At 42.2% G+C, this 24,894-nt stretch overlaps 1 protein-coding gene across 1 annotated transcript in view; it reads left to right on the forward strand.

Moving 5' to 3' along the window:
• pacrg (PARK2 co-regulated) overlaps positions 1 to 24,894 on the forward strand; it is a gene marked incomplete at its 5' end in the record, with an annotated part of 168,264 nt that overhangs the window by 13,622 nt on the left and 129,748 nt on the right. The window contains one exon of the mRNA XM_084045890.1: positions 530 to 614. Coding sequence (XP_083902016.1) covers positions 530 to 614 — 85 coding nt within the window. The remainder of the gene's footprint in view (positions 1 to 529; positions 615 to 24,894) is intronic.

The raw sequence follows: 24,894 nt of genomic DNA on the forward strand, positions 1-24,894 counted from the left end.
AGTACACATTCGTGATCTTATTTTGAAGGCAACCGGAAACCTTATAGTTGCTAGCTCCAAAACCGGATGTCCTATAGTTGCTGACGGAACGGAGCTGAGAACACCAGAGTAGACGATAAAATGACCCAAAGTTTTTTTGAAAGTGAATATCCCTTTACAGTTTTAAAATATAGACAAAACATTATCTGCTAAATCTAGCAGAATTAACTGACATTTGGCAGTGAGAAGGGTTTTGAGAATGAGTTTAAGGTTATATATATCTTTAAGTTTTATTAACTCTACCTTTAGTGATTCTTTTCAGCAGTGGCGCGCGCGGCGTGGGGTTTCCACGGCAACGGCTCAGGGATATGGTCCACACAGCAACCATAACATTAGACCCGGCGAAAGCGCCTCCGTGTTGGAAGTTCCATAGCAACCCGTCCCTAACAAACACCAGGCGACATGTTTTGTTAGCAGCACTACATTAGGTTGCTCATTTAGAAAACGTTTACGGTTTGAAGCGTAATTCCATTTCCCACGTCACGTGCAGAATGAGACCACTGCACCTCTCCAAGAACAGCATGGAGCTGAAAACACAAGGTTTCACCGTCAAGTCAACTATGAAGAACTCTGTGGTAAGTCAATTCTGACGCTGTTAAAGTCAGCAAACGTGTGTCGTTTTTAGCAAACTTTGTTCTTAAAGTAAATGCCACCACATATGTCTATTAATTATGAGTTAAATTGATAAACCCAGTGTGCACTATAGTTGCAGACGTCCATGTATGTATAAATTGTTATGAGTTGGCGAGCATGTCAAGTTAGGTGACTCGGGGAAAAGTCTGTTCCAACTACATTTATCGACACCTGGCAGCATCCTCTGACGTAATTAATTGCACACTAATTGTCTGCTAGACAAAAACTTGGCTTCAAAACTGTTTAATGTGCCAGAGGTCACGTATCAAACAACTCTCTCTGAGTCACAGAGGTGCTTTTTTCCCCTCCAGCTTAACCACTGAACCCCAACATCCGTATTTGTGGGGAAAGCTTTTGCAAAGAATTGCAGTCGACAAGCTCAGAATGAGCTTCTGCTATTTTCTGCGAAAGCTTTCCCCACAATAACCCTAGTATAGATTCCTGAGGGACTCCGGTCAACAATATGGGGTTGTTTAAGTGGTTAAAGTCATCAACATCCTGACAACAAATACATGAGGTGTCAAGCAAGGGCAGCATCAAGTTTAGCCTTGCTTGGCCATGCAGTTGGCCCTCATGTACCAGGCCTCAACTAGGCTACAGAGTGAGTGAGTGAGAGAGAGAAGAATGTGAATATTGGCCTCAGTCTTGCTTTTTTGTCTACTTTCATTATTCAGCGGAGCTTATTATCTTTACGCATCACGAAAATAGAGTAAATAGCCCAGAGAAATAGAGTGGCACAGCACAAAGAAAATAATAGGATGGCTTGCTAAGCATAATTATCTTTCCATTCATTGACTATCTGTATTTGTGAGTGACAGAGAGAGAGAGAGAGAGAGAGAGAGAGAGAAAGAGAGAGAGAGAGAGAGAGAGAGAGAGAGAGAGAGAGAGAGAGAGAGAGAGAGAGAGAGAGAGAGAGTGTGTGAGTTAGAGAGAGCAAGCACTGTAAACCTAGGGTTTTGCTTGAATAAGCTTGAATAGTGAAGTTACCAATGGGACACCTGTTTCATTCAATGACGGGGTTTGAGGACAATTAAAGTTATACAAGAACCTTTGCAGGCTGAAACAAGACTTCCAGAGCCTTATAGAAACCCAGAATGCAAGTCAGCTCACTCAAAATTTGGATGTTAAGAAAACTATACAAATATTTTGCCCTCATTTTGTGGTTAAAATCGTCCTTTATTTTGTTCATAGGAAACCCTGTATGTCAACCCATCAAAAACCTTATCCTCATATTTATTTATCCTCCTATCTAAACAGGTCATGCATTTACGTTAAAATGAGTGTCTGCCTGCATGTTGGTGCCTCCTGTCTTGCTGTAGTACATATTCACAGTAAAATCCTCAGTGTTTATTCATCCATTTGTAACTCTGATATTGTACTAATGTAACCAAATGGACCCGCAAGGGTCCACTCTCAGAGTTAAATTAACACGGAGGATTTTACTGTAGTGTGTGTACCTATAAAGTCAAATTGGTCCCTGATCATGCTAGAGCTGTTGTCATGCTAGACCTTGAATTTATGTAGCCTACAGTAGAAGAGGAGGCTCATTTCCAAAGGTACTCAAGTCTGGTCTGACTCCTTTCAGCACAAATGAAGATGGATCGGCAATGGGTAATAGGCCCAGATACTGCAGCACATCTGTCTTTATCGTTGGACTATATTGATTGGTCAAGTAAAACTGTCTTTGTGGTGCCAGGAAAATAGGTTAAGATGAGAAATTCTCATGAGTTAGTTCTATAGATAAGGCTTTTTGTGTATGCTCCTAGGTTCCTCCCGTTGAGCCGTACTAGACCGGTGCACCGGCCTACTCGAAAACAATGCAAGTGGGGAACAAAGCAAGTTGGAAATGCATGGCCCACCCGATACCCGTTGTACCCGTTGTCAGAGTACCATATATGGAGATTTCTGTATCCGTCTGTCTGTGTTTCTTTTATGCCCATATATTGACTTCTGTGTCGGGCATGCCCAAATATGGAGTCGAGGAGAGTCTATGACGTCCTCACTCGTGATCATTATAATATGGTACCATTTTTCTCTGTCTTTGCCTACCAGTGACATCATCGATGGGGAATCCAAGTTAATAGAAACTGCAGGCTTTCTATTCCTGGAAAGTTATTATTATTATGCTATAATAGAAGCCATTGTTGTCGCATTAATAAAAAAATAAATAAAACATTTTGAAATGACCAAACCAGACAGAGTAGACAAAATGGTACCATATTGTCAGTGGGGACCAATAATCATATGAGGATAGGGTTAAAATTGGTGACGTTGTCCTTTAACGTAAAACATTAACAGTCAGGATATTGCTGTCTGTGTACAAAGTAAAGAAGCTGACATTCTAGCTGATTTGGTAGACCATAGAGGATCGAAGCATCAGACTGTAAACTGCTGATGAACTAAGCCTCCATTGGGATTCATGTTATTTGTGTGATATTCAGTGTGTTTGAAGGAGGCCACAGTTGGCAAACATTGCAAAGGGATTCTTTTGGAAAGGGAGCCTTTCTTTGACATGTATTCAGACAGCAACGTGTGCCATTGAAAGGATGGAAAATGATTCTTTGTGGTCTTTTACAGCCAAACCCGTGTTGAATAGAGCCCTTTATAATATTGCTCTCTTATTTTGAATCATTATAATATGAATCGGCTACCACCGCTGTACTGAAATAGATCACTCTCCTTGCTGAAAATTGAGTAGCGACTCACAAACACACCAGGTCAGCAGAAGGTCAGGAGGTTGTGTATCTTTTTCTTCAATCAAAGGGGTATAGGAGAAGGGTAAAGTTGTCCTGGCCTATAGTCTCAATCTTGGATTCATAGCTGCATAATATGCAGGGTTATTCTCAGATGCTCATATGCATTTATGCACATTACCCTTTTTTGTTTTCAACTTTCCCGTGGCACCCTTCTGCGAAGGTATTACAGCTAGTTAGGGCTGCAACTATTGATGATCTAATTAGCAATAATTCTATCATACATTTTTTGTATTAATCAAATAATCTAGAAGTGCGTTTTTGGAGTATAATTTAAAAACATTATATATCAATTCATCTGCATGAAATAAATCTAATTGATTTTTTAAAATGTTATTTTTTTATAAGCCCAATTTTATACTTTGTACAACAGTGTTGCAAAAATAGCATAAAGAATTGATCAAGCTCACAACAATTTGCAATTAACTAAGCTCACAATGTGTTGCATCGCAATGTAAACATAGTTTAAAAAGCGTATTAGAATACAAGCTCAACATGTTGTGAGCCTGTAGATATGGTTGTTTTAGCTATTATTGTATATTAAATCAATTAGTTCGATTAACTGCTGCACCCCTGCAGCGAGTACACAACAAAGGATGTCACAGATCGTTTTATCGCTTCATTTGATAGACAGAGGCATTCTTAAGCTCTTGTTTTTCCCCTTGTTTCTTAGGCAGTTATTTTACAACCACTCCTTTTTTATTCAGAGCCAACCAGCAGGCTTTTTCATTAGATTACATGTCTCTATTGGAGGAAACACAGACAGGTGGCCTGTGAAGAATTGTTATTTTTATAATTTCAAAAGTAGGGCTCCAAATACAAGGTTGCCGTAGTCTTTCAGAGGATATTTTGAAGTCTAAGGCATTTTTGATATTTTGTTTTTCTGCGTTTTGTTTTGTTTTGATGTGGTTTTGTTGACAGCATTGGCCTGGTTCATGGTGAGACGAGCGCACTGCATCAGAAGTTGCATCAATAGTCAGCAGTAGCTCGACATATGAATTCAGGTAACGTGTGAGCCTAATATGCCCTGTCAGCATTCCCCTGGCTCTCACTTCCATATCTTTTCTTTACAGCCTCTCCCATGCCGATTGTCCAGTCTCGGGGAGTTTGATGCCAACAGTTTTAACTAGCTCTTTCTATCAGTTGGGGGGAAGTACCTTACGCGGGCACAGGCTGCTGCCACCTCCTCACAATTGCGGCACACTTAAAATAATTAGATCTAAGTGATGAATGCTGTTGGAAAGAGCAGCGTCGCCGTCATGATGACAGCAGCAGCATGCAGGGAGTGTAGAGTCCGGGCCGGGTAGCGATACTGAAGGGGCGATCAGAGCCATCATTGACTTCCTCCTCATCGTTTGAAGGTCATCAACAAATCTCCTGTCAGGAGTGTCGAGGCGGAAGGGCCCTGGCTAAGCCCTTCAATATTCACCATGTCTCCAGAGGATCTCGCTATGGCTGGAGGCACCGCTGGCTAAATCCTCAACAAAAACCATTACATTTTTCGGAGGCTGGGTTCTGTCTGTTGCCTCTCTGTTTTTTTTTTCTCCCCTGTGGTCACTGACATATCGCTCTGGATGGGGCAGCGTCGCTGAGAGCTGTGATTTGTAGATAACGACAAGGCCATTTGGAGCCTTAAAAGGGTACGGGGACTTGAAGCATAGGCTTATTATGCTGTAAAGTATTTGTGGTCATAGAAACTGAATCAATACCATAGGCCCCTGAAACGGCCTCCATCTTTTCCTGTTGATTCATCTCTCAGCTTTTAAAGAAAGGGAAAAGAAAGAAACAAAGAAAGAAAAAAAGGCATTTTATATTCTAGTGGTAGGTCGTCACCTAGTGTGTGAGGCAGAGGGAAGAACAAAAGCTGTTATTTTCTGTGTCAGAAGCTTATACCAGATTGGGTGACAAAGAATAACATGGATTTTAGAGCGAGAGCATTAGCATCTGCAGAGTGTTGTTTGCCACTGACAGCCATGATTGCATCTCTGAATGTCACAGCAAAAACGCATACAACAACCTCTGAATGTAAATGCAGTCTGATTGAGGAGAGGAATACATAAATTGGCTTGAACTGATCCGATTACTTATTGTAGCTTACTGCATCTCTGTGTTCCAAATCTCACGGGGTATACTACGTGCCATAACTTTATAGAAAATAGTAAACAGCATGTAATACTGGTGGTTCCCTTTGAAACTACCCACTTTCTCTGAACTATACAGTAGAATGACTATTGTAACCTGTTACTAACATGCACGGGTATTGCTGTGGCTCATCTGTATTCTGTAACGTATTACGTATTTGCTATCGCATGCTGGGAAAGCAAATGTGCAATAAATGCATGGCTCTGAGGACCCCCCCTCCCCCAAAGTCTTAAGTGCCAAGCTGCAGATCTGATCTCCGCACAGTATATATGTTCCATTATGAGATTCCATCGGAATCCATCGGATGAGAGATTCTACACATTTCTGTATGCCTCTGCTCCCTGTGTCCTACACGCTACATGAGAGAATACAAGCATGATCCTTTTAAAGACAGTGTATTGCACAGTTCACCTGAGAGGGCAAATCGATGCAGGCTACACGCACGTGATCCCAGCCTCAGCTTCAGTGTGCATGGCTGCCGTGGGTCTGTAAGATTGCTGTGCCTAGCCGGCCCTGATAGACCGTTTCTGTACAAGCACACCTCATTTACCGTTTGCTCGGCCTCTGGGATTACAATTGAGCCGAGCAACAAGCATTCTCACGTTCGTGTGTTCCTCGTCACCCTCCACCACCACCACCACCACCATCACCACCACCACCACCACCATCACCCCTCCTTCCCCAGTGCAACTGATCAACCCCAGGGGGAAAAATGGAGACTCCATACTAGCATACGTGACCTCCATGTCTTAACCCATTTAGACCGGGAAAGCATCTGTCATTTTAGATTTGAACCACTTTAACCATTATTTTATACTTTGGCTATTCAACAATAGCAGACATACCGAGAGTGGCACAGAGTGCCGAGCTACGAGCTTGTATTGTATCTGCTATTTTTGAAAAAAACATTTGTGCAAATCTTTGAATATATATATTTTTAGAGTGAACATTTGTAACTCAAATCTTTGCTTCTGGGGGTCCCTGGAACTAAATATTTTGAGATGGGGGTCCGCGGCCAAATACATATAATTTTGGGTGGTCCTTGACATGAAAAAGTTGGAGAACCACTGATATTATAGCAACATACTTTTCAGAAAACGTAGGATTTAGAAGACATTTGTAGATGCTTTCCCGGATTGAATGGCTTAAGCCGTATAATACTTAATACTTAGTCATACGATCTACAAGCTCACAACGCATCGCAACGCGCTGTGAGCTTGTACAGTAGATCGGCTATTTTTTGCCCCAGGGACACCATCGTATGATGGAGTAGGCTATAAATTAGGACTCTTATTTTCCTTGTCCCACATAGCATCATCAGCACTGAGCAGGTGGCTTTGCCCCCTTGGCCGTAACTCTCTCCCTCATGCTGTCCAACCTCTGCAGGACCGCTCTGTGCTTGACCTTTATTCAACCAGGCAGGTCACTTAAGCACACACAGAGTTTATTTACAAAGGTGGGCCAACAAGAAATTCCCCTCTTAAGGGAAAAGGGAATAGTTTAGCTGTAAAACGGTTTACCAACATTCAATTCAAAGACACAGTAGCATAGAGGGAGAAACAAACAAACACATAAATAAATAAAATACAAACAAAGAGAAAAGCCAAGGCGACAATAAGGCGCGTGTGTCTTTTACACATAATGTTATGTGTAAAAATCTGTTAAAAATAATAATGCATCGTGGTTGTCTGTCTACTCTAAACTAATATGGTAAATATGGTGAAGGCTTTTAAGGAATAATGAGGTGAGGTCACGGTGACCTTGACCTTTGGCCTTTGACCACCAAATTCAAATCAGTTCCCCCTTGAGTCCAAGTGGATGTTTGTGCCAAATATGACTGCTTTCCATCAAGGTGGTACTGAGATATCGTGTTCACGAAAATGGAACCTATGGATGTACATACGTACGTACATATTATGGACGTACGTGCAGTATGGACAACCCAAAGACATAATAGGCTCTGGCCACAGCTGTTGCCGGCGGAGGCATAAAAAAACAGTAGAAATACACCACAGGGTTGAGAGGGAAAAGAAATCATCAGATAAAGTGTAAGAAAGAACAAAGTGCCACAGTAATGAGATACAGATCAATGCATCGTTAGTTATTATGTGTATAGAAGGGTGTCTCATTGAGAATGACCATGATAGAGGTCTGGAAAGCTGTTTCAGGGATGAATTTGTCGGCTCCGTTTTTTTGCGCTTATAGTCAAAATCTATCTTCCTTGTCGTTCTAGACACATTTACCTGCCACAGGAGCTCATAATGTGCTCAGTGTGATACATAAATTGCCCATGAAGCTGTGTGTGTGTGTGTGTGTGTGTGTGTGTGTGTGTGTGTGTGTGTGTGTGTGTGTGTGTGTGTGTGTGTGTGTGTGTGTGTGTGTGTGTGTGTGTGTGTGTGTGTGTGTGTGTGTGTGTGTGTGTGTGTGTGTGTGTGTGTGTGTGTGTGTGTGTGTGAAGCAGGCCTTTTCAAGTGAGGAAAATAGCAAAATATGGAGAAAGCTCTGCAGTTGGATGGCAGACTATGTTTCTCTGCTGCTGGAACGGATGTGGATTGGTGCCATGCAGCTTTTTTCTTTTTTTGCCTCAAGCTTCTAGTATTCATTCATCCAGATCCAAGCTTACACTAGCAGCCTTTCTGTGTCTATCGTTCCTTCTTTCATCTCCTGCAGATTGATTTGGACCTGCAGTATACAGTAGGCTATCATCACCACTATAAACATGTGTAATCCTTTCTGGTAAGCAGTTGTCATTTCAAAGTAGGTTGTTCGCAGTGGAGACCTGGAGACCTGCACCCCTGCGTTTCCTTGACCCTTGATAAGCCAATTGGCCTCAAAGACCTAACATGGACAGAACATTAGCTGACATGGAAATCTGACTGCCCACCATTGGCCACCTTTCTTAAGACAAGTGACTTGTTGCAGGTACAGGGTCCAATGACTACCATCACATTCTGAAAACCTGAAATGAAAGTGAAATAACTGAAAGTAAATGGACCCGTAAGGGTCATTTCAAACACCCATAAAGGTCCATTTGGGACCATTGTTACTGTCAGAGTTGTAAGACACAGTCTGGAGAAGTGGCTATATGTTTATGCTCAGTGGCAAAAAAGGAACTGGCCTACTTAAATAATTGTCATATATAGAGCCAAGTCGCAACCAATCTGATACCGCACTGCGTTAAACCTTCAAGTATTGCCAATTATTTGTATTATGTGAACCGTATTATAGTACATGTACTCTGCATAGCTCTACTTTAAAAGGTTTGTGAATCAAAAGCATCCATTGCTTTACCAAGGTACATGCTAAAGTTTTGTGTCTGGCAGACACCGAAAGGCCAAACTGTGAGGAAACTGATGAGTATGTAAGACTACACAAGACAGTGTTCATGTACTTCATGCTCCTGCTGTCTGATACCAGCAGATAGATTAGGTTAATTGATGGTGTGGCTTTTGAGGTTTGCAAATAGCTGAAATCACCATGACCTTTTCCTCACTTGACGCAAAAGCCACCTGGAAACAGCAGTAGGATACAGGGAAGTGTTTGCCACAGCATTCTGTCATGACCTTATAAGAGGTGATGGGGTATTCATGTCTATTATGTTTGCTCTCCTCAGAGCTTGCTTGACAATTATAGCGGCCTCTGTGTTTGTTATGTTCTCCTTCAAACCCCTGTAGCTTGCATTCTAATTAGATGGCTTTTAATGGAGAATGTTTATTGCTCCTTGCAAAGCTCCATTTTCCTCTCTGGAGTTAATTAGGTCTATGTTATAGGGTAAGTAATGTAATGCAGAGGACATCTAGGCAGAGGCCTGTAAACGCTGCCCCTTCCCCATCAAGGGCAAGAAAACGCAGAGCAATCCAAACACTCTTTTCCCCTTTTATGTTTTGGAATGCTTTCTGTATTTTTCATCAGTAGATTATTAGGACCTATGTCATCTTGTCCATTAGTCCACCACCCAAGCAACATATCTCAAAAATCTACGATTGGATTGGCATGGCCCTTTGTTGTTCACCTTTATGCTTTCCGGAAAATTAATCCTACTGGTTTAGGTGACCCTGTGGCCTTTCCTGTTGCGCCATCATTAAGCCAAATGTTCCACTTGGCTTCTCACAAGATATCTCAAAATCCAATGGCCAGATTGGCATCACACTTGCTGAGCACATTCATGCTTCCTGGAGGATGAATCCAATATACCCGTTGGGCACCGGCCTACTCGGAAACGATGCATAAAGGGAACAAGGACAGATAGACACAGAGATCTTCATATATGGACATAAAAGGGGCACAGGCAGACAGACAGGTACAACGGGTACTCTGACAATGGGTACAATGGGCTAACCCTAACCCTGAACCTAACCCTAACCCTGACCCTAAACCCTAACACTAACCCTAAGGTAAGTGGGGAACATAGGACCCGGGGAATAGGGATGACCCCTTACCGACTTGCATTGTTCCTGAGTAGACTGGGTTTTAATTAAATGACCAAACCCATGACATTGTACATTTTCAGGGTTTTTCTACATTTGTGTATAATGCAATGAAAATTTCTTGCTCTTTTCTTTCTTGCTCTTTTCAAAGTACAACTGAACGCCACGGTCGTGTTGTAAAACTCATCTAAGGAAACCTTCCAAGTGCCAAGAAAGCAAGAATGTTTGCAAATTGGCATAGTGCAACGTGAGACATTGGGCAGATCTGCAGGTGAAAAGTACATTTTATGGGCCTTGGAGATTTGAGGTGATGTCCGTGTTCTCTTTAGGATTCCACCTGGGATTATTATGTGCTTTAGCTCGTGCTTCTCAGTCTCAGCTGAGTTAAAGCGCTACCCAAGTCAAAGGCACGCTAGAGGCAAGCTCTGGTGCAGTAACACAATGAAGAAGTTAAGGAACAGCATAATCAGGCTGGGAGGAAGACATCTTATGACTATTAGAAAAGATCTACATCAGGGCCCAGCTTTGCTTCAGTTATACTGTATAAAAGCTAAAACATGGGTGACAAACAGCTGGCTTGCGGGCTGGAAGGGGTACAATCCGACCCATGTTGCTGATTTGGGGAATGATTTGGGGAAAATAATGTCAATTTTTGTTTTGTTTAAAATACATTTGCATGTTACTGTCTGTATCCCCTTAATGCTTCCGTGCAAATCTGCCATTGTACAGCACATTGGTGGGCAGGTAACTGCCACCACAGTATGTGTGCACTGCAAGGAACACTACTTAAACCCTATATAATTAGTTGACCAGAGTTCCCTGGGGCTCTATATAGTGCCCCTTCTGTTTTCACTCTTCACTAAATATTGTTGCTAAAAAGACCACGAGTCAGAGAGATTCAGGCAAAGTGAAGTCATTTATTGTCTTCTCTATTGCAATGGCACCGAAATGACTGACTTCAAATGGGAATATTTATTCATGGTGTTGAAGCATGGTCTTTGACCATCACTGAGGGGTTTGTGGAGCTGCTGCCTATGACAAACACCACAAGGGCCAGCAAAGTTTTCTCTACAGCCTTGCCCAGTTCCTGGAGGGTGACTGGAGTCATTCTCATGGATTAAAGTTCTCAGTCTCACAACGTGTCGCAGCGCGACACGTTGTGAGCTTGTAGATCGGCTATTTTCAGTTGTTTGTTGTTTTAGGATGGAAGAGTATTTGAAGTGGTCATATTAGCATAGCAATAGAATATATGTGTCAGAAGCATCTTAAATAAAACCGCAATGGACTGGATTATTTCATAATTTCTTCAGCTGGTTGGCTGCATGTAGAACTGCAGGAACATAGGTTTGATAATACTTAAACATCATAATTCTGCATATTGTGCCTTATTGTTTATGAAACTCTCTCTCTCGGTGTGTGTGTGTGTGTGTGTGTGTGTGTGTGTGTGTGTGTGTGTGTGTGTGTGTGTGTGTGTGTGTGTGTGTGTGTGTGTGTGTGTGTGTGTGTGTGTGTGTGTGTGTGTGTGTGTGTGTGTTGGACAGGGGGGGGGGTCCATTCCTTTCATGCTGTTTTCACAAATCAGAGATTTGGACTTGGCCTGACAAAACGTTGCAGTTGCGAGATTTTATTTTGCTTTAATCCATGCATGCTGTCGGCGTGGCAACAGACGCCACACGATTCATGTTTGGGAAAAAGACAGGTGTTGCTGCAAAACTCAAAAGAGAGAAAGTTCAGACAGAGAATCAAGAGCATGAATTTTGGACTTTTCATTGTATTATACAACAACAAAAGGTGTTATGTAGCAAAAGCCTGAACTGGAGGCTCAAATTTTTATTTCAATTACATTGAAACTGGGCGGTTCATGAATAACAAGAAGAATTGCCGAAATGAGGTGCAGCTGTGTAACCTACTTTCACAATTATTTTTGTTAGGGGTGTGCCGATATATCGTCCCGCGATATATCGCGATACGTTTTCGCGACGATATGTATCGTTTTGGAAAAAAAAAATATCGTTTTGAAAAAAAAAAAATTTTTTTTTTTTTTACCAATCAAAATAATCAGGCATGCAAACAGCCCCGAGGTGAAAAGGGTGACAACATGTTGTTTTTTTTCGGCTCAGGTGTCACACTATTGCCCTATTTGGATTCAAAACGGCGGAAAAGCTACAAGTTTGCATGTCTGAATAATGCAAAAACAGAATTATTTGTTTGCATTTCCTTTTTTTCTCCCCTATTTATTTTCATAATAAAAAAAGTGCGTATCGTATCGAAATCGTATCGAAGTTGTGAGCCAAATATCGTATCGTATCGTTTCGTGAAATTAGTGTATCGGCACACCCCTATATAATAGGCCTACATTTGTGTGGGCCAATGTTCTTCAATTTCAAGCAGTTTATTAATGGAAAGGGTGGGGTTCCCAAAGTCAAAATATCCTTGTTTGTCTTATACTGATCATAAAAGTTATGGTTGCTATTAAATCTTCTAAAATGAAACATTTGTTATAGCCGGTTGGGGTGGGGGGGCTACTCACGCTGACTTTCAACCATAGTTTAGCAAAAAGTAATCTGGTCGGCATTAAGTCACATTTTGACCAGTCTGGCTCACGACCTAAAATGAGATTGACATCCCTGACCTAGATCCATTTTCTCCACGTAAGCGTGAGTTAGGCCTGGTTTCTGCTACAATGGCTACTGTGTTTGCAGAGCAATGGAGTAGAGCCCTGTGCCTTAATCCTGCTCGCTGCACGCTTCCCCTGGATTTCGGACAATTATTGCCCATGTGTGTGTTCCCATTCCGACTGTAGTTTTTTTTTTTACCACCTGATCCTGCCCGCCACAATCTTCAAAGTACCGCCTTCTTTTGCAAGATTTGGATGTTTTGCCCAGGAGCTGTCCCTAATATGCCTATCCCTGACCCCCTAACCTTAACCTGACAAAGCTATGCCTAAACCTAACCTTAATCTCACATAAACTATGCCTAAACCTAACCTTAACCTCACAGAAGCTATGCCTTAACCTCAAAACCCCACCCATCCAAGGCGAAACACCCTGGAAAGAGTTAGAGCCAAATACAAACAGAAAGACAGAATATGATTTGACCATTTCAGCACCATGGACAGAGACACAATGAGCTGCTGGGCTAACTGCTGGTTACATTTCTCGATAGTAGCTTGTTATGTGGGGAAGAAGTGTTTTCTCGTTGAAGCAGAGCTTACTTTGACTGTAGAGAACGGAGTAGGTATGTCACCTCACCCCAGAGGTGCCGGAATTGTCTGTTGTAGATAAATACTTTTGCACATTTGTAGCAGCTAACAAAGTCCAGTTTGCATTTTTGTCTGAAACAAGAAAGGAGACTGTGTCAGACTTGCCTCCTTGCTTTGCTTTTGTATTGTAATCACCTGCTTTGTATTATCTGTTCCCGCCCGCAGCAACATTTTAAACTGCCCGCTCATATGAGATTTGCATTGGGCCCCATAACTGAATGTAAAATGTACTGTAATGGCTATTGTCTTACTGTATGGGCCCTCAAGTAATCAAAAAAGATTTATTTATGGCTAAACCGCTTATTACGCTAATAGATACTAGCATTAATTAGAGTTAGACATTTGCCACTGCTTTGCATTGCAATGCGCTCATGCATGTCAAACTCGACACAACCGCAATAGTTCTGAAAATTAGCAGGACTAATTAAGCCAGAGAAGGAAGAGACAGTTTTAAAATTAAGGAGAAACTTAGGGAGAAAAAAAGATATTGGTTTGTTGATATGGTAATTAATCAACATAATTTACTGATTAAGATTGCATTTTTATCATCAACTCCGTAGTTTATGGTAGTGTATAAACTTTGGAAATTCACATCCCTAGTGATTATTTTGATGACTAATATAATTGCTTTCACAACTATACCGTAGCTTAAGATACTGTAAGACAGTCAACAAAACAGTTATCTGAAAGTAGGGAGTTACAATAAGCTAGGGCATCCATAAGTCATCCATTCACCATTATCACTTCAATCCCCATAAGGCTGAGCTGACCTTGACAGAGGAGAATGGGTCCTCCTTAACAGTCTAATCTGTCGGTGTTAGGCATGCATCGTGTACTCCACTCCAGGGTCGTATGTGGCAGATCACATACTGCATACATCAACATAATGGGAACCAGCGAGAGAAAAATCAATGTATCTGACAAACACTCCAGTCCAAATCCAATAATGCCAAATGGTGGCCTTTGTTGTTTTTTTGTTGGAATCACCAAGGCAATAATATTGGTCTGACCTTTTGAATTTTGCTGACTAGCAGAGATCCCGAAATGTATGGCCTGTATTTTTTCAGGGCCAACTACAAATCCTGGTCATATTTGTGATGTATAGAAGTTGTAGTCTTAACATTTGTCAAAAAGTACAACTGAATGGTCGTGTCGTAAAACAAAACTTGGGAAACCTTCCAAGTGCCTTCCGGAAAAAAAGCAAGAAAGTTTGGAAATTGGCTAACATTTTCTCTTGGGGGTGGAGTAATAGTGAAACGTGGGACTTAGGCCAGATCTGCATGTGACACTTTCCACTGCATTGCTTTTCACCTGGAGCAGAATAAGTACATTTTACGGGCCTTGGAGATTTAAGGTGACGTCTGTGTTCTCTTTAGGATTCCACCTGGGATTATTATACTCTTTAGCTCGTGCCTCTCGGACTCTGCTGAGTTAAAGCACAACCCAAGTCAAAGGCACGCTAGAGGCAAGAGCTCTCCTGCAGCAATACAATGAAGAAGTTAAAGAACAGGATAATCAGGCTGGGAAGAAGTCCGCCGATATACTGTCAGAAATGATCCACATCAGGGCCCAGCACCCTCTTTGTTTCAGCCACCTCCTCTCATTACCCTCGCCGTCCGGACATGCCAAGCAAATTTCACTAACGACTGTTTGATCAACCCAGCACACGGCATGGTAGGAGAACGAACAACCTGTTCTCTCTCTCTCTCTCTCTTTCTCTCGCTCATTCACTTTGTCTCCATTTCCCCTACCCTCTCTCTTAAGCCAGCGGAGAACAAAGGAAAGCACTGAAGAAAAGCAATATAACCTCTTGGCCCTTATCCCCAGAGCACACTGGTGCTTGTCTTGCCTCAGACACAGTTTGCTTGTCCTTTGAAGGCCCTCATCTCTCTTTGATTTCAGCAAAACGGTGCTGCGCTGTGACAGATGTGTAACTCACCACCTCTCACTCTGACACCCATCTCTGTAGTTGTTGTTGAGTCCAACTGAGGTTGTTTGGCCTGCCTGTTTGGCTGTCTGAATGAGGTTATTCCATAGCTGCTGATGTGAGTGCTAGTGCTAATGTAGAATGTAGAGAATGTGACCGGAGAACGTATAGGAAGAAGCAAATGAAAACAATGCGCTGGAACCATTTTGTAGTTGTGCGGCTAGTTGTGCCATTTCACAGCAGTGGCCAGTTCCAATGGATCCAGTGTAGTTATAATTTAGTCACAAGCTCTTGTTAATACTTTTCATTGGTTAAATATTTATAAAACCCACAGACAGACTTAACCACTTTCAACTCAAGCTTTCACATTCTCTCACTTACAGTACAAGCTCTCACCTACAAGCTCACAGTGCGACACGTTGTGAGCTTGTAGATCTACAATTTCTGAAAATTTTCAGAAGAATATTATAGGCGAAGATTTTCGCCTTTAATGACGACCCAAAAATAGGGACGTCAGGGTGAAGGTCCTGTTAAGACAATCATGCCAGAAGCATGTGACTGGTGACCTCTGCTACGGTGAGGAGCTCCAGAATGACAGTGGGATTGGTGCCTTGGGCACCAATCCCTGATGCTGCTCTGATGCTGCTCTGTCACGCAGCCTTGATTGATAGCTGTCAACAGGAATTGAAGATGACATGCAGGAAGACTTATACTAATCACCTACACACCAGTTTTACTCTCACAACACCAACAACCTGCCTACTGTATGTATGTATGTATGTTTGTGGATGGATGGATAGATGGATGGATGTATAGATGGGTGGATGGGTAAACGGCGGGATAGATTGATGGATAGGACAGATGGATGGATGGACGGACGGACGGACGGACGGACGGACGGACGGACGGACGGACGGACGGACGGACGGACAGATGGATTGATGGATGTTGGGATGTGTATGGATAGAATGGATGAATCATGGATGGACAGACAGCCTAGATAGCTGGGTGGATGGATGGATAGATGGCGGTATAGATTGACGGATAGTATGGCTGGATAGATGGATAGATGGATGGATGGATGGGAGAAGGAGGATGACTTGATAATAGCGAATATCCTCTTCAGGAACTAAGTCATTTTCGGCACTATGCCTGTATACTCTCGGAATAAATCAGCTCCATAGCAGGGGTTGGATGAACACCAAGTGCTTGGAGTTTGCCTGCATTTTTGCCTTTGCCCTTGTTCATTTGTGTGCGTGCGTGTGTGCGTGTGTGTGTGTGTGTGTGTGTGTGTGTGTGTGTGTGTGTGTGTGTGTGTGTGTGTGTGTGTGTGTGTGTGTGTGTGTGTGTGTGTGTGTGTGTGTGTGTGTGTGTGTGTGTGTGTGTGTGTGTTGTTCCTGGCATGTTTGCCTCCCCGCTGCTTCGATGAAACTAGCTCTTCAGTGTTTGAGAGAGTCGCAGGCAGCAGCAGGCAGCAGGCTCAGTGTGAGATTTGAGGCAACAGAAAGCGAAAGCCGCCTGTTTGCATGCATCTGGGGAGAAAAAGTGTCCTTTTCTTCCCCCGTCTGTTGTCTCCCTGGCTAATGCAGAGGCTGGCGGGCTCAGTGGATTCTTAGGGCATCAAGAGGCATTTTATGTTAAATATTTCCTTATTTATACTTTGTCGTACAACGGAGATCTATAAGCTCACAACGTGTCAGGCATAATAACAGGCATTAGATGAACTGGCTGACTGTCTAGACTCTAGGGTGTCTATGCTGGTAGGGGTGTAGCCTATGGTTCCGCTATCATCTCAGTTAAGGTCAAGCTTCCGGCCACGCAGGGTCCAGGTCTCTGCATGGTCTGCATGTCTGTGAACAAATCCGCAGTGTTACGTTTTTTTTTTTCAACAAACAGCTTGACAGGCAGCCGGATGGATTTCCACGAAGAGAAGCTCACACTGGGCCTGTGATAAGACCGAGGGGCCTGGGGTTCGTTTTGTAATACATACTAATCGCCTAGATAATGTTCCTCACTGTTAAACAGTGTTGCTGTATCAGATTCTGGAACCTGTATCTTTTGGCCACGTGCAGTCTCCTTATCTCCCCCAGCCTTCCCTCACCACCTCAGGGTTCTGTTTGGTATTACCGGGAAAGAGTTGGTGGTGCAGTGAGACCAACATGTCCTTCTCTCATCTCTCATCTCACCATCGTGTCTGCAGTGAATCCCCACCACTGCTCTGGGTTTGTTGCATAGTCTTCTTTCTTCCTCCCCACGGGGCTCTTGCCTAAACCTCTGTCTCATCTCTCTCTGTCCTGTCACATCATATCCCCTACACCCCTGACCGATGTCCCCCCCTTCCAGCAGTGGCGAGTGGGTTCGTTCACCTGCCTGTCTTGTCTGCTAGCCTCTTCCCACACATTAGCCTGCTTGCATGCCAAACCAATGATTTCCTCTTCCTCTCATATTGTCCATATGCCTCTCTGTCTATCTGCCTGTCTCTCCTCCCGTTATCTGTCTTGCCTGGATTATTTGCCAGCATGTTTGTCCATCTGCCAGTAGAAGTGTACGAACCACTGCGCTGTAAAATAGCGTACCACGGTTTAGCATTTGGCTCAGTCACGCGGCTACACTCCGAATCCGCTCAAAAGATACTTTGGACATCTAGGACATTAATATTCTACAAGGTGGATCTCAGTCAGTCATAAAGGCAGTTATGAGGAAGTTTATTGATGGGAAGGAAGTAAGGAACTTAGTCGGTGAATAAAGCCCTGAGGACATTCAGAGTCCTCTCCCAGAGCTGCAGCAGCAGGTAATAGCAGTGGGTCAGGGCCGTGGTTTTTCCGTGTGTGTGTCATTAATTTGATGGCCCAGCCCGGTATTTTAATACCTTCATGTGTCGTTACTGATTAGGGCCGTAAAGACAAAAGCGCCAGATCGCCACGTGCCCAGAACTCTAAATAGTCACGATTCATTAATAATTGTTCTCCATTCACAAGTGCTTGACCATGCGGATACACTGTACACACGCAGACACAAACACACAGACTGGCAAATGGAAACACACATGTGTGTGTACATGTGTGTATGCACACGTGCACACAAGCATGCAAACACACACACACACACACACACACACACACACACACACACACACACACACACACACACACACACACACACACACACACACACAGTGTTTTAATCATTTTTGCAATACTGCAATGCTGCTGTAATAGTGTGCACACTGGGGACATTTGCCGTCATCTTTCCCATGAACACTATTTCATTAACTTGGTCTTGTTTTCCTCTGTAGAGCAAATTGTTATGCTCTTTGTTCTTTCTCGGATGCATGCTAATTCAAGCACACAGCCCAAGGTGTGTGGAAAAACCCATCATAAAAACATTTATCATTGTTTTGTTATCAATCTCCCTACTGTCATCCATGCTCTGGTGTGGCTCTTCTGAATTCACATTAGTTCTCTTCAGCACCAATATGAAAGTCCATTCCAAAAAGGCTTACATTGCATATGCATAACTACACACCACATGGCAAGAGGCAATGGAAGATTATGTTTTATTCAGATGCGTCAAACAGTAGTTTGGATTCATGTTTTCAGATAATAGGCCAATCTCAAAATAGACAAAAAGCTGCAGCATTGTACTAGTTTCTGACTGCTTAAAGCTACAATCCATAAATGTTGTGTCTCTCCCGATGGAGAGAGGTAATTGCAACATTATCCAAACTACCATAAGTCTCCAATCCGATGCGCCTTCTGCCTGACATTGTCAACCAGTAAGTGTCCTAGGGGTGACATTTCTCAATGGAAGACTAGGGGGACGGCCTCCAACCACTGCAGATGTCCTAGTTATTCTGTTCACGTACAGATTTGCCATTGTATTTGTTCAAATAACTCCTGGATTGTAGCTTTAAAACACAAATACATTTACACATGTACACTCATACTGTATATCTTCCAGATAGTCATTACCAATTTTAGACTTTTCCAGCATACTACAAAACATCATTGTAGATTTATTGTTTTGCACGATTTGAGCATTTCCCATTTACATGATGAAATGCATATGTGTGTGTCTGTGTGTGTGTGTGTGTGTGTGTGTGTGTCCATGTGTCCATGTGTCCGTGTGTGCGTGTCTGTGCGCGCGCGCGCGTGTGTGTGTGTGTGTGTGTGTGTGTGTGTGTGTGTGTGTGTGTGTGTGTGTGTGTGTGTGTGTGTGTGTGTGTGTGTGTGTGTGTGTGTGTGTGTGTGTGTTGGGGATGGGGGGGTATCACAGATTTTTCACTGCCATAACCGACTTGTACTGTACGTGCACAGAACTGTACATTTCTCCTCTACTTTTTGTTCACATTTACTTTTGGTATAATGATTAAGGCAATCAGCATGCTAGAATGTTCGGTAGCACTTGCTATGCATCCTATGTGTAGCAGTGTTGCAATGCTGAATTGGAACGTGGTTGCACTATATTTTAATGACGCTTAACACCTACTGTAGACTACAGGTCACACAATGGACAATTGATATGCATCTAGGCTCATTCCTATGTTAATCCACCTGGTGTGAGTCGGGAGCCTTTGTAAACTTTGTTGAGGTGTGAATTTAAAGTTGTTTTAAATCTATACGAGTGCCTGCGCGTGCTCCTGGTCGTGCAAGGCCGTCCCATGAGCAATGCAGCCCTGTATGTGTATAACACATCATGAACATACTTATAAGGCATTATAATCTGCTCATAACCCTGTATAATCAGATTTATAAGCGCTCATAAATACTCATAAACTTCATAATTGCTGCCAAACTGGTAACAATTGCTATGCATCCCAAATTAATTCTCATAGTTATAATTAGGGGTGTGCCGATATATATTTTTTTACAATCATAATAATCAGGCATGCAAACGGCCCCGAAGTGAAAAGAGTGACAACATGTTTTTTTTTCGGGTCAGGTGTCATACTATTTGGATTCAAAACGGCTATTGTAGCTGAAAAGCTACAAGTTTGCATGTCTGAATAATGCAAAAACAGAATTATTTGTTTGCATTTTCTTTTTTTCTCCTCCATATATTTTCATAATAAAAAAAGTGCGTATCGTATCGTATCGAAATCGTATCGAAGTTGTGAGCCAAATATCGTATCGTATCGTTTCGTGAAATTAGTGTATCGGCACACCCCTAGTTATAATCCATTATAATCAATTGATAATGCTTTATTATCACTGTTATAATGTGGTATAATTATTATAATGCATTATTATAATGCATTATACTACGATTATAAGTTATTATAAGTGATTATTTGTTACTTTATGATCATTTGATGAGGCTTTATTTTCACGTTTATAATGCCTTATTATCACATTATAGGGCATTATACTGTGATTATAAGTTAATATAAAGTGAACATTTGTGACATTATGATTATTTTATTATTACATTTTTATCGCCTGCATAACAAGTTTTACAAAGCGGGGAGCAATTATGAAGTAGTCATTATAACATGCTGTATAATGTGTTATGATTGCATCATACGTTATTATGAATATTTATAACTGTAATCATCACGTGTTATGAGCATAATACAATGCATTTATACTTTAACTTATAAGTCATTATATATGACATTTTTTATAAAGCATTATGATTATTTATAAGCTCTTATAAATGTGATTATAAAGGATTATGATCAGCATTACAATGCCTTATACGTATGTGTATAATACGTTATACACATGGGATGCATAGCAAGTGCTACCGAATGTTCTTACTGCTGCCCCAATTTCAGGATTACATTCAGGTTTCCATCCTCTCCTCTGCTAGATAAAAACAACTTCCCTGTATTCAAGGGTGGGTGTCAAGGGTCCTGATACTGAAACCCTGGGTTCAATTGAATAGAATTGAAATGTATTATAGTGAATGGTTTAGGGCCAAAATACAGTTCTGATCTTGTGCGATATCATGAACCACCCAGACCTCTCAGGTCATCTGGGAAAGGTCAGCATTATGTCCCTAAAACCAAAAATAAATGTGGGGAAGCAGCAATTAGTTTTTTCTACACCACATATCTGGAACAAACTTCCAGAAAACTGCAGTTCTTCTGCCACTCTTCATTCTTTTAAAACACAACTAAAGACCTTTCTGTTTGCCACTGCCTTTGATTGAGTTACTTTTCTTTCTTCTTTCTCTTCTGCACTGTAATAGATTTTTACTTCTTTTGTTTTATGCATCCTAATGTCATTGTATAATTGTGTTTACTTTGCTTAATGTTCTGTGTAATCTCACATTGAATTGCTTTGTTGTTGAAATGTGCTATACAAATAAAATCACCTTGCCTTGCCTATAGTGCCAAATAACAACAAGTTGTCTCAAGACACTTAACATAGAGAAGAGACCCGACAAAGTATTTATATTTGCGACAGTGGCAACTAAAAACTCCCCCTTAACTGGAAGAAACGTCAGGCAGACCCAGGCTCTAGGGTGGGCGGCCATCTGCCTCGACCACTTAATGGGGGGGGGACGAGAGAGAGAGAGAGAGAGAGAGAGAGAGAGGGAGAGAGGGAGAGAGGGAGAGAGGGAGAGAGGGAGAGAGAGAGAGAGAGAGAGAGAGAGAGAGAGAGAGAGAGAGAGAGAGAGAGAGAGAGAGAGAGAGAGAGAGAGAGAGAGAGAGAGAGGCAACAACAGTAAAAACAGTAAAGCTATCACAGCAATAACTAGAAAAAGTGCTCCTCTGAGCACAGGTCTCCCCCAGGTCAGGTAGGTTATTGTGGAGTGGAACAGCAATGTTCGGAATTCGCCAATCAGGATGGAATATGAAAAATCGGAAGGATCCGTCTTGATCACTTGACTATAGAGATAATGTTTGATGTGGTGATTTGCGTGATGTTTGGACAAAATGTGTAGGAGTAATATAAAAATAAATGTTTTGCAAAAATCAGGCGCTATAATAGGGCAATGTTAAAAGGGTGGCATTTGTTCCTCAACGTAGTGCAAATGTGCGTGCAAAGGACGCTGCGTTCATGATTTGCGGCATTTGATTTTCAAAACGGGCCACTCCTGCAAACTGTTCATGTCAATCTTAGTCAATCAGGATGGAATATGAGAAATCAAATAGATCTGTCTTGATCACATGACTATTAGATCATGTGTACCGGAGAAAAAAAATGTTTTACATAAGTTGGCCTCCTGGTGGCGCTATAAAAGGCAGATGTGAAAAATGCAGGGCAAAGGCTTTTACCTTGGCCTGAGTCTAGGGAGTGCGCATACACAAATCCGCCTGTTATAGCGCTACCATGAGGCTGATTTGAACATTTTCAAGTGGCATTTCTTTCTCTGCCTTGTGGGAATTAGTGTTTAACACCGGGATTCCCGGGATGCGGGAATCCCGGGAATTCGGGTTTTTTTACCATCCCGGGAATTCACTTCGGTTCCCGGGCTTCCCGTTTTTTTTTTTTCTTGTTAGAAATGAATACTAATTAGTAGAAAGCCCTATCTACAGCGTGGAGGAATTACTATTATAATTAGGAAAGTTACTTGCCGCGTTGCCGACCAGGGCAGGGTCCCATCGTCCCGTTGTGAACCAATATGGGACGCACTGAATGAATGTAACAGTAATGAACAAAATAAAACACAAGTGGCCGTGATGCCCCATGCCTGCCCTGCACAGTGCGCACGCTGATTTCACTGTTTCCTCTGCTGTCAATATGGTAGACACCAGTTGACTAGTTCAGATTCAACATCATCAAGTGAAACGCTGCATAAACAGTAGCCTAGGTAGGTTTGATCGAGCCTATATTCCAGCTTAAAATGCGCACAAGCCAAGCAATGCTTTTGATAGAGAGAGAGGACAGACCGGAGAGCTGAAGAGAGAGAGAGCGAGAGAGCGAGAGAGAGCGAGAGAGAGAGAGCGAGAGGGAGGGAGAGGGGGGGAGAGAGAGAGAGAGAGTATTAGACCGATGTGGTCCGATTTTTTTATCATCATTAATGTAGCCTACCCTACCTACACTTGCATTTTAGAACGTTCAAACTACCATTTTACTAGAACTACCCAGTAGAACAAGTGAACTGTCTGTCTCATTGATTGTCAGTGCTGGCAGCGCATGCATGTGCACATCAAAATCACACTACAAAACCCCACATTTGATCAACAACAAAATATAGATTAATAGACAACATACAGCCAACATCCCAAAATGGAGTCTTATAATATTCAGCAAGTAGCCTAATATAAATTAATAACTGCAAACAAATGACAAGTTTAGGCTATCAAATCAATATCCTACAAAAGTAGAGAAAAGCTGTGACCTCACCGGCGCTCTGATGGACAATAAATACATATTCCTTTTGCAAATTCTCTTGTCAATAATGATACAAATGGAACGTTTATTTCAGCAGCTAGAGTTTGACATTGTTTGAGTGCGTTTTGAGCGCAGCTCCTCGTTAAGTTAATTGTCTCACCCGCTGCGCAACGGGGCAGATCTCCGCAGGCTATTATATTTATATATTATATTTATATGATTTTAAAAAATCAAATTAAGTCATTATTAGTGCAAGTTCATAGGTGGACACAATAGGGACATTTGGGCACCTCGTGTAAAATTGTCTATTTAAGTATCTACATATAAATGCATTTATTGGGCACTTTTTTTTTTTTTTACCCTTTAACGGGAATTCCCGGGAAGCCCGGGAAAAGGTCTGAAAATTCCCGGGAATTAAAATTAGCTATTTCCCGGAAAATGTTAAACCCTAGTGGGAATGTGCGTGCAAAATTTCACGGAAATCCCACACTGTGTTCATGATTTGAGGCATTATGTTCAAAACTGAGCACTCCTGCAAACTTTGGAGGCCAATCTTAGCCAATCACGATGGAATATGAAAAATCTGAAAGACCCATTTCGTTTTAATGACTATAGAGATGTTCAAAAATATATTTTGCTGTTTGCTGTTCACAGACGGACACATGGACACCTGGAGGGACAGACAGACAGACGGGGTGCAAAACAGATGCAGATAATATATAATGTTTTAATATAGTAGTGGGGGCAACACCACAACATCGGTGTCATTGTCGATCCGCTTTGAAAATAATACAGTAATAATACAATACTATTGCTGTGAGTGAAGCGGTGTGTGTTTTGTGTCAACTGCTTGTGTTCAGACTATGTGGTTTTCCATTCACTTAACAGGTAGTAGTAGGGTAATATATTCCCCCCTTTTGCCACGTGGTCCTGATTCATTGTGTGCCATCATCACCACTGTGGTTTGGTGATATGAATCAACCAATAGGGCTCTGCAAGCACACGGCCACCCTGCTGCCTGCCTGATAAGTGGGCCACACACAGACAAGATGGAGCACACGCATTCTCATCCTCTCTCTCTCTCTCTCTCTCTCTCTCTCTCTCTCTCTCTCTCTCTCTCTCTCTCTCTCCCCCTCTCTCTCTGTCTCTCTCTTTCTTTACCTTACTCTCTTCTTTCCACCCTCCTCTCTCTATCGCTCTCACCCGTACTCTCTTCCTTTCACCCCTCGCTCCAGCTCCCTCTCGCTCTCTTTCCCTCACTCTCTTCTTTCCACCACTCTTTCCAACACTCGACATCTTGCCCTCCCTCACTCTCTCCCCCTATCTCCATCCCTTCTCACTCTTTCTGTACCTCTCTTCTATCTGTGTGTCCCTATTTATTTAAAGGTTTTAACTGAAGCCAGAAAGTGGGCACTTTCAGATGCTT

This window comes from Gymnoscopelus microlampas, assembly GCF_963454915.1.
Source record: "Gymnoscopelus microlampas genome assembly, chromosome: 20".
Lineage (NCBI taxonomy): Eukaryota > Metazoa > Chordata > Actinopteri > Myctophiformes > Myctophidae > Gymnoscopelus > Gymnoscopelus microlampas.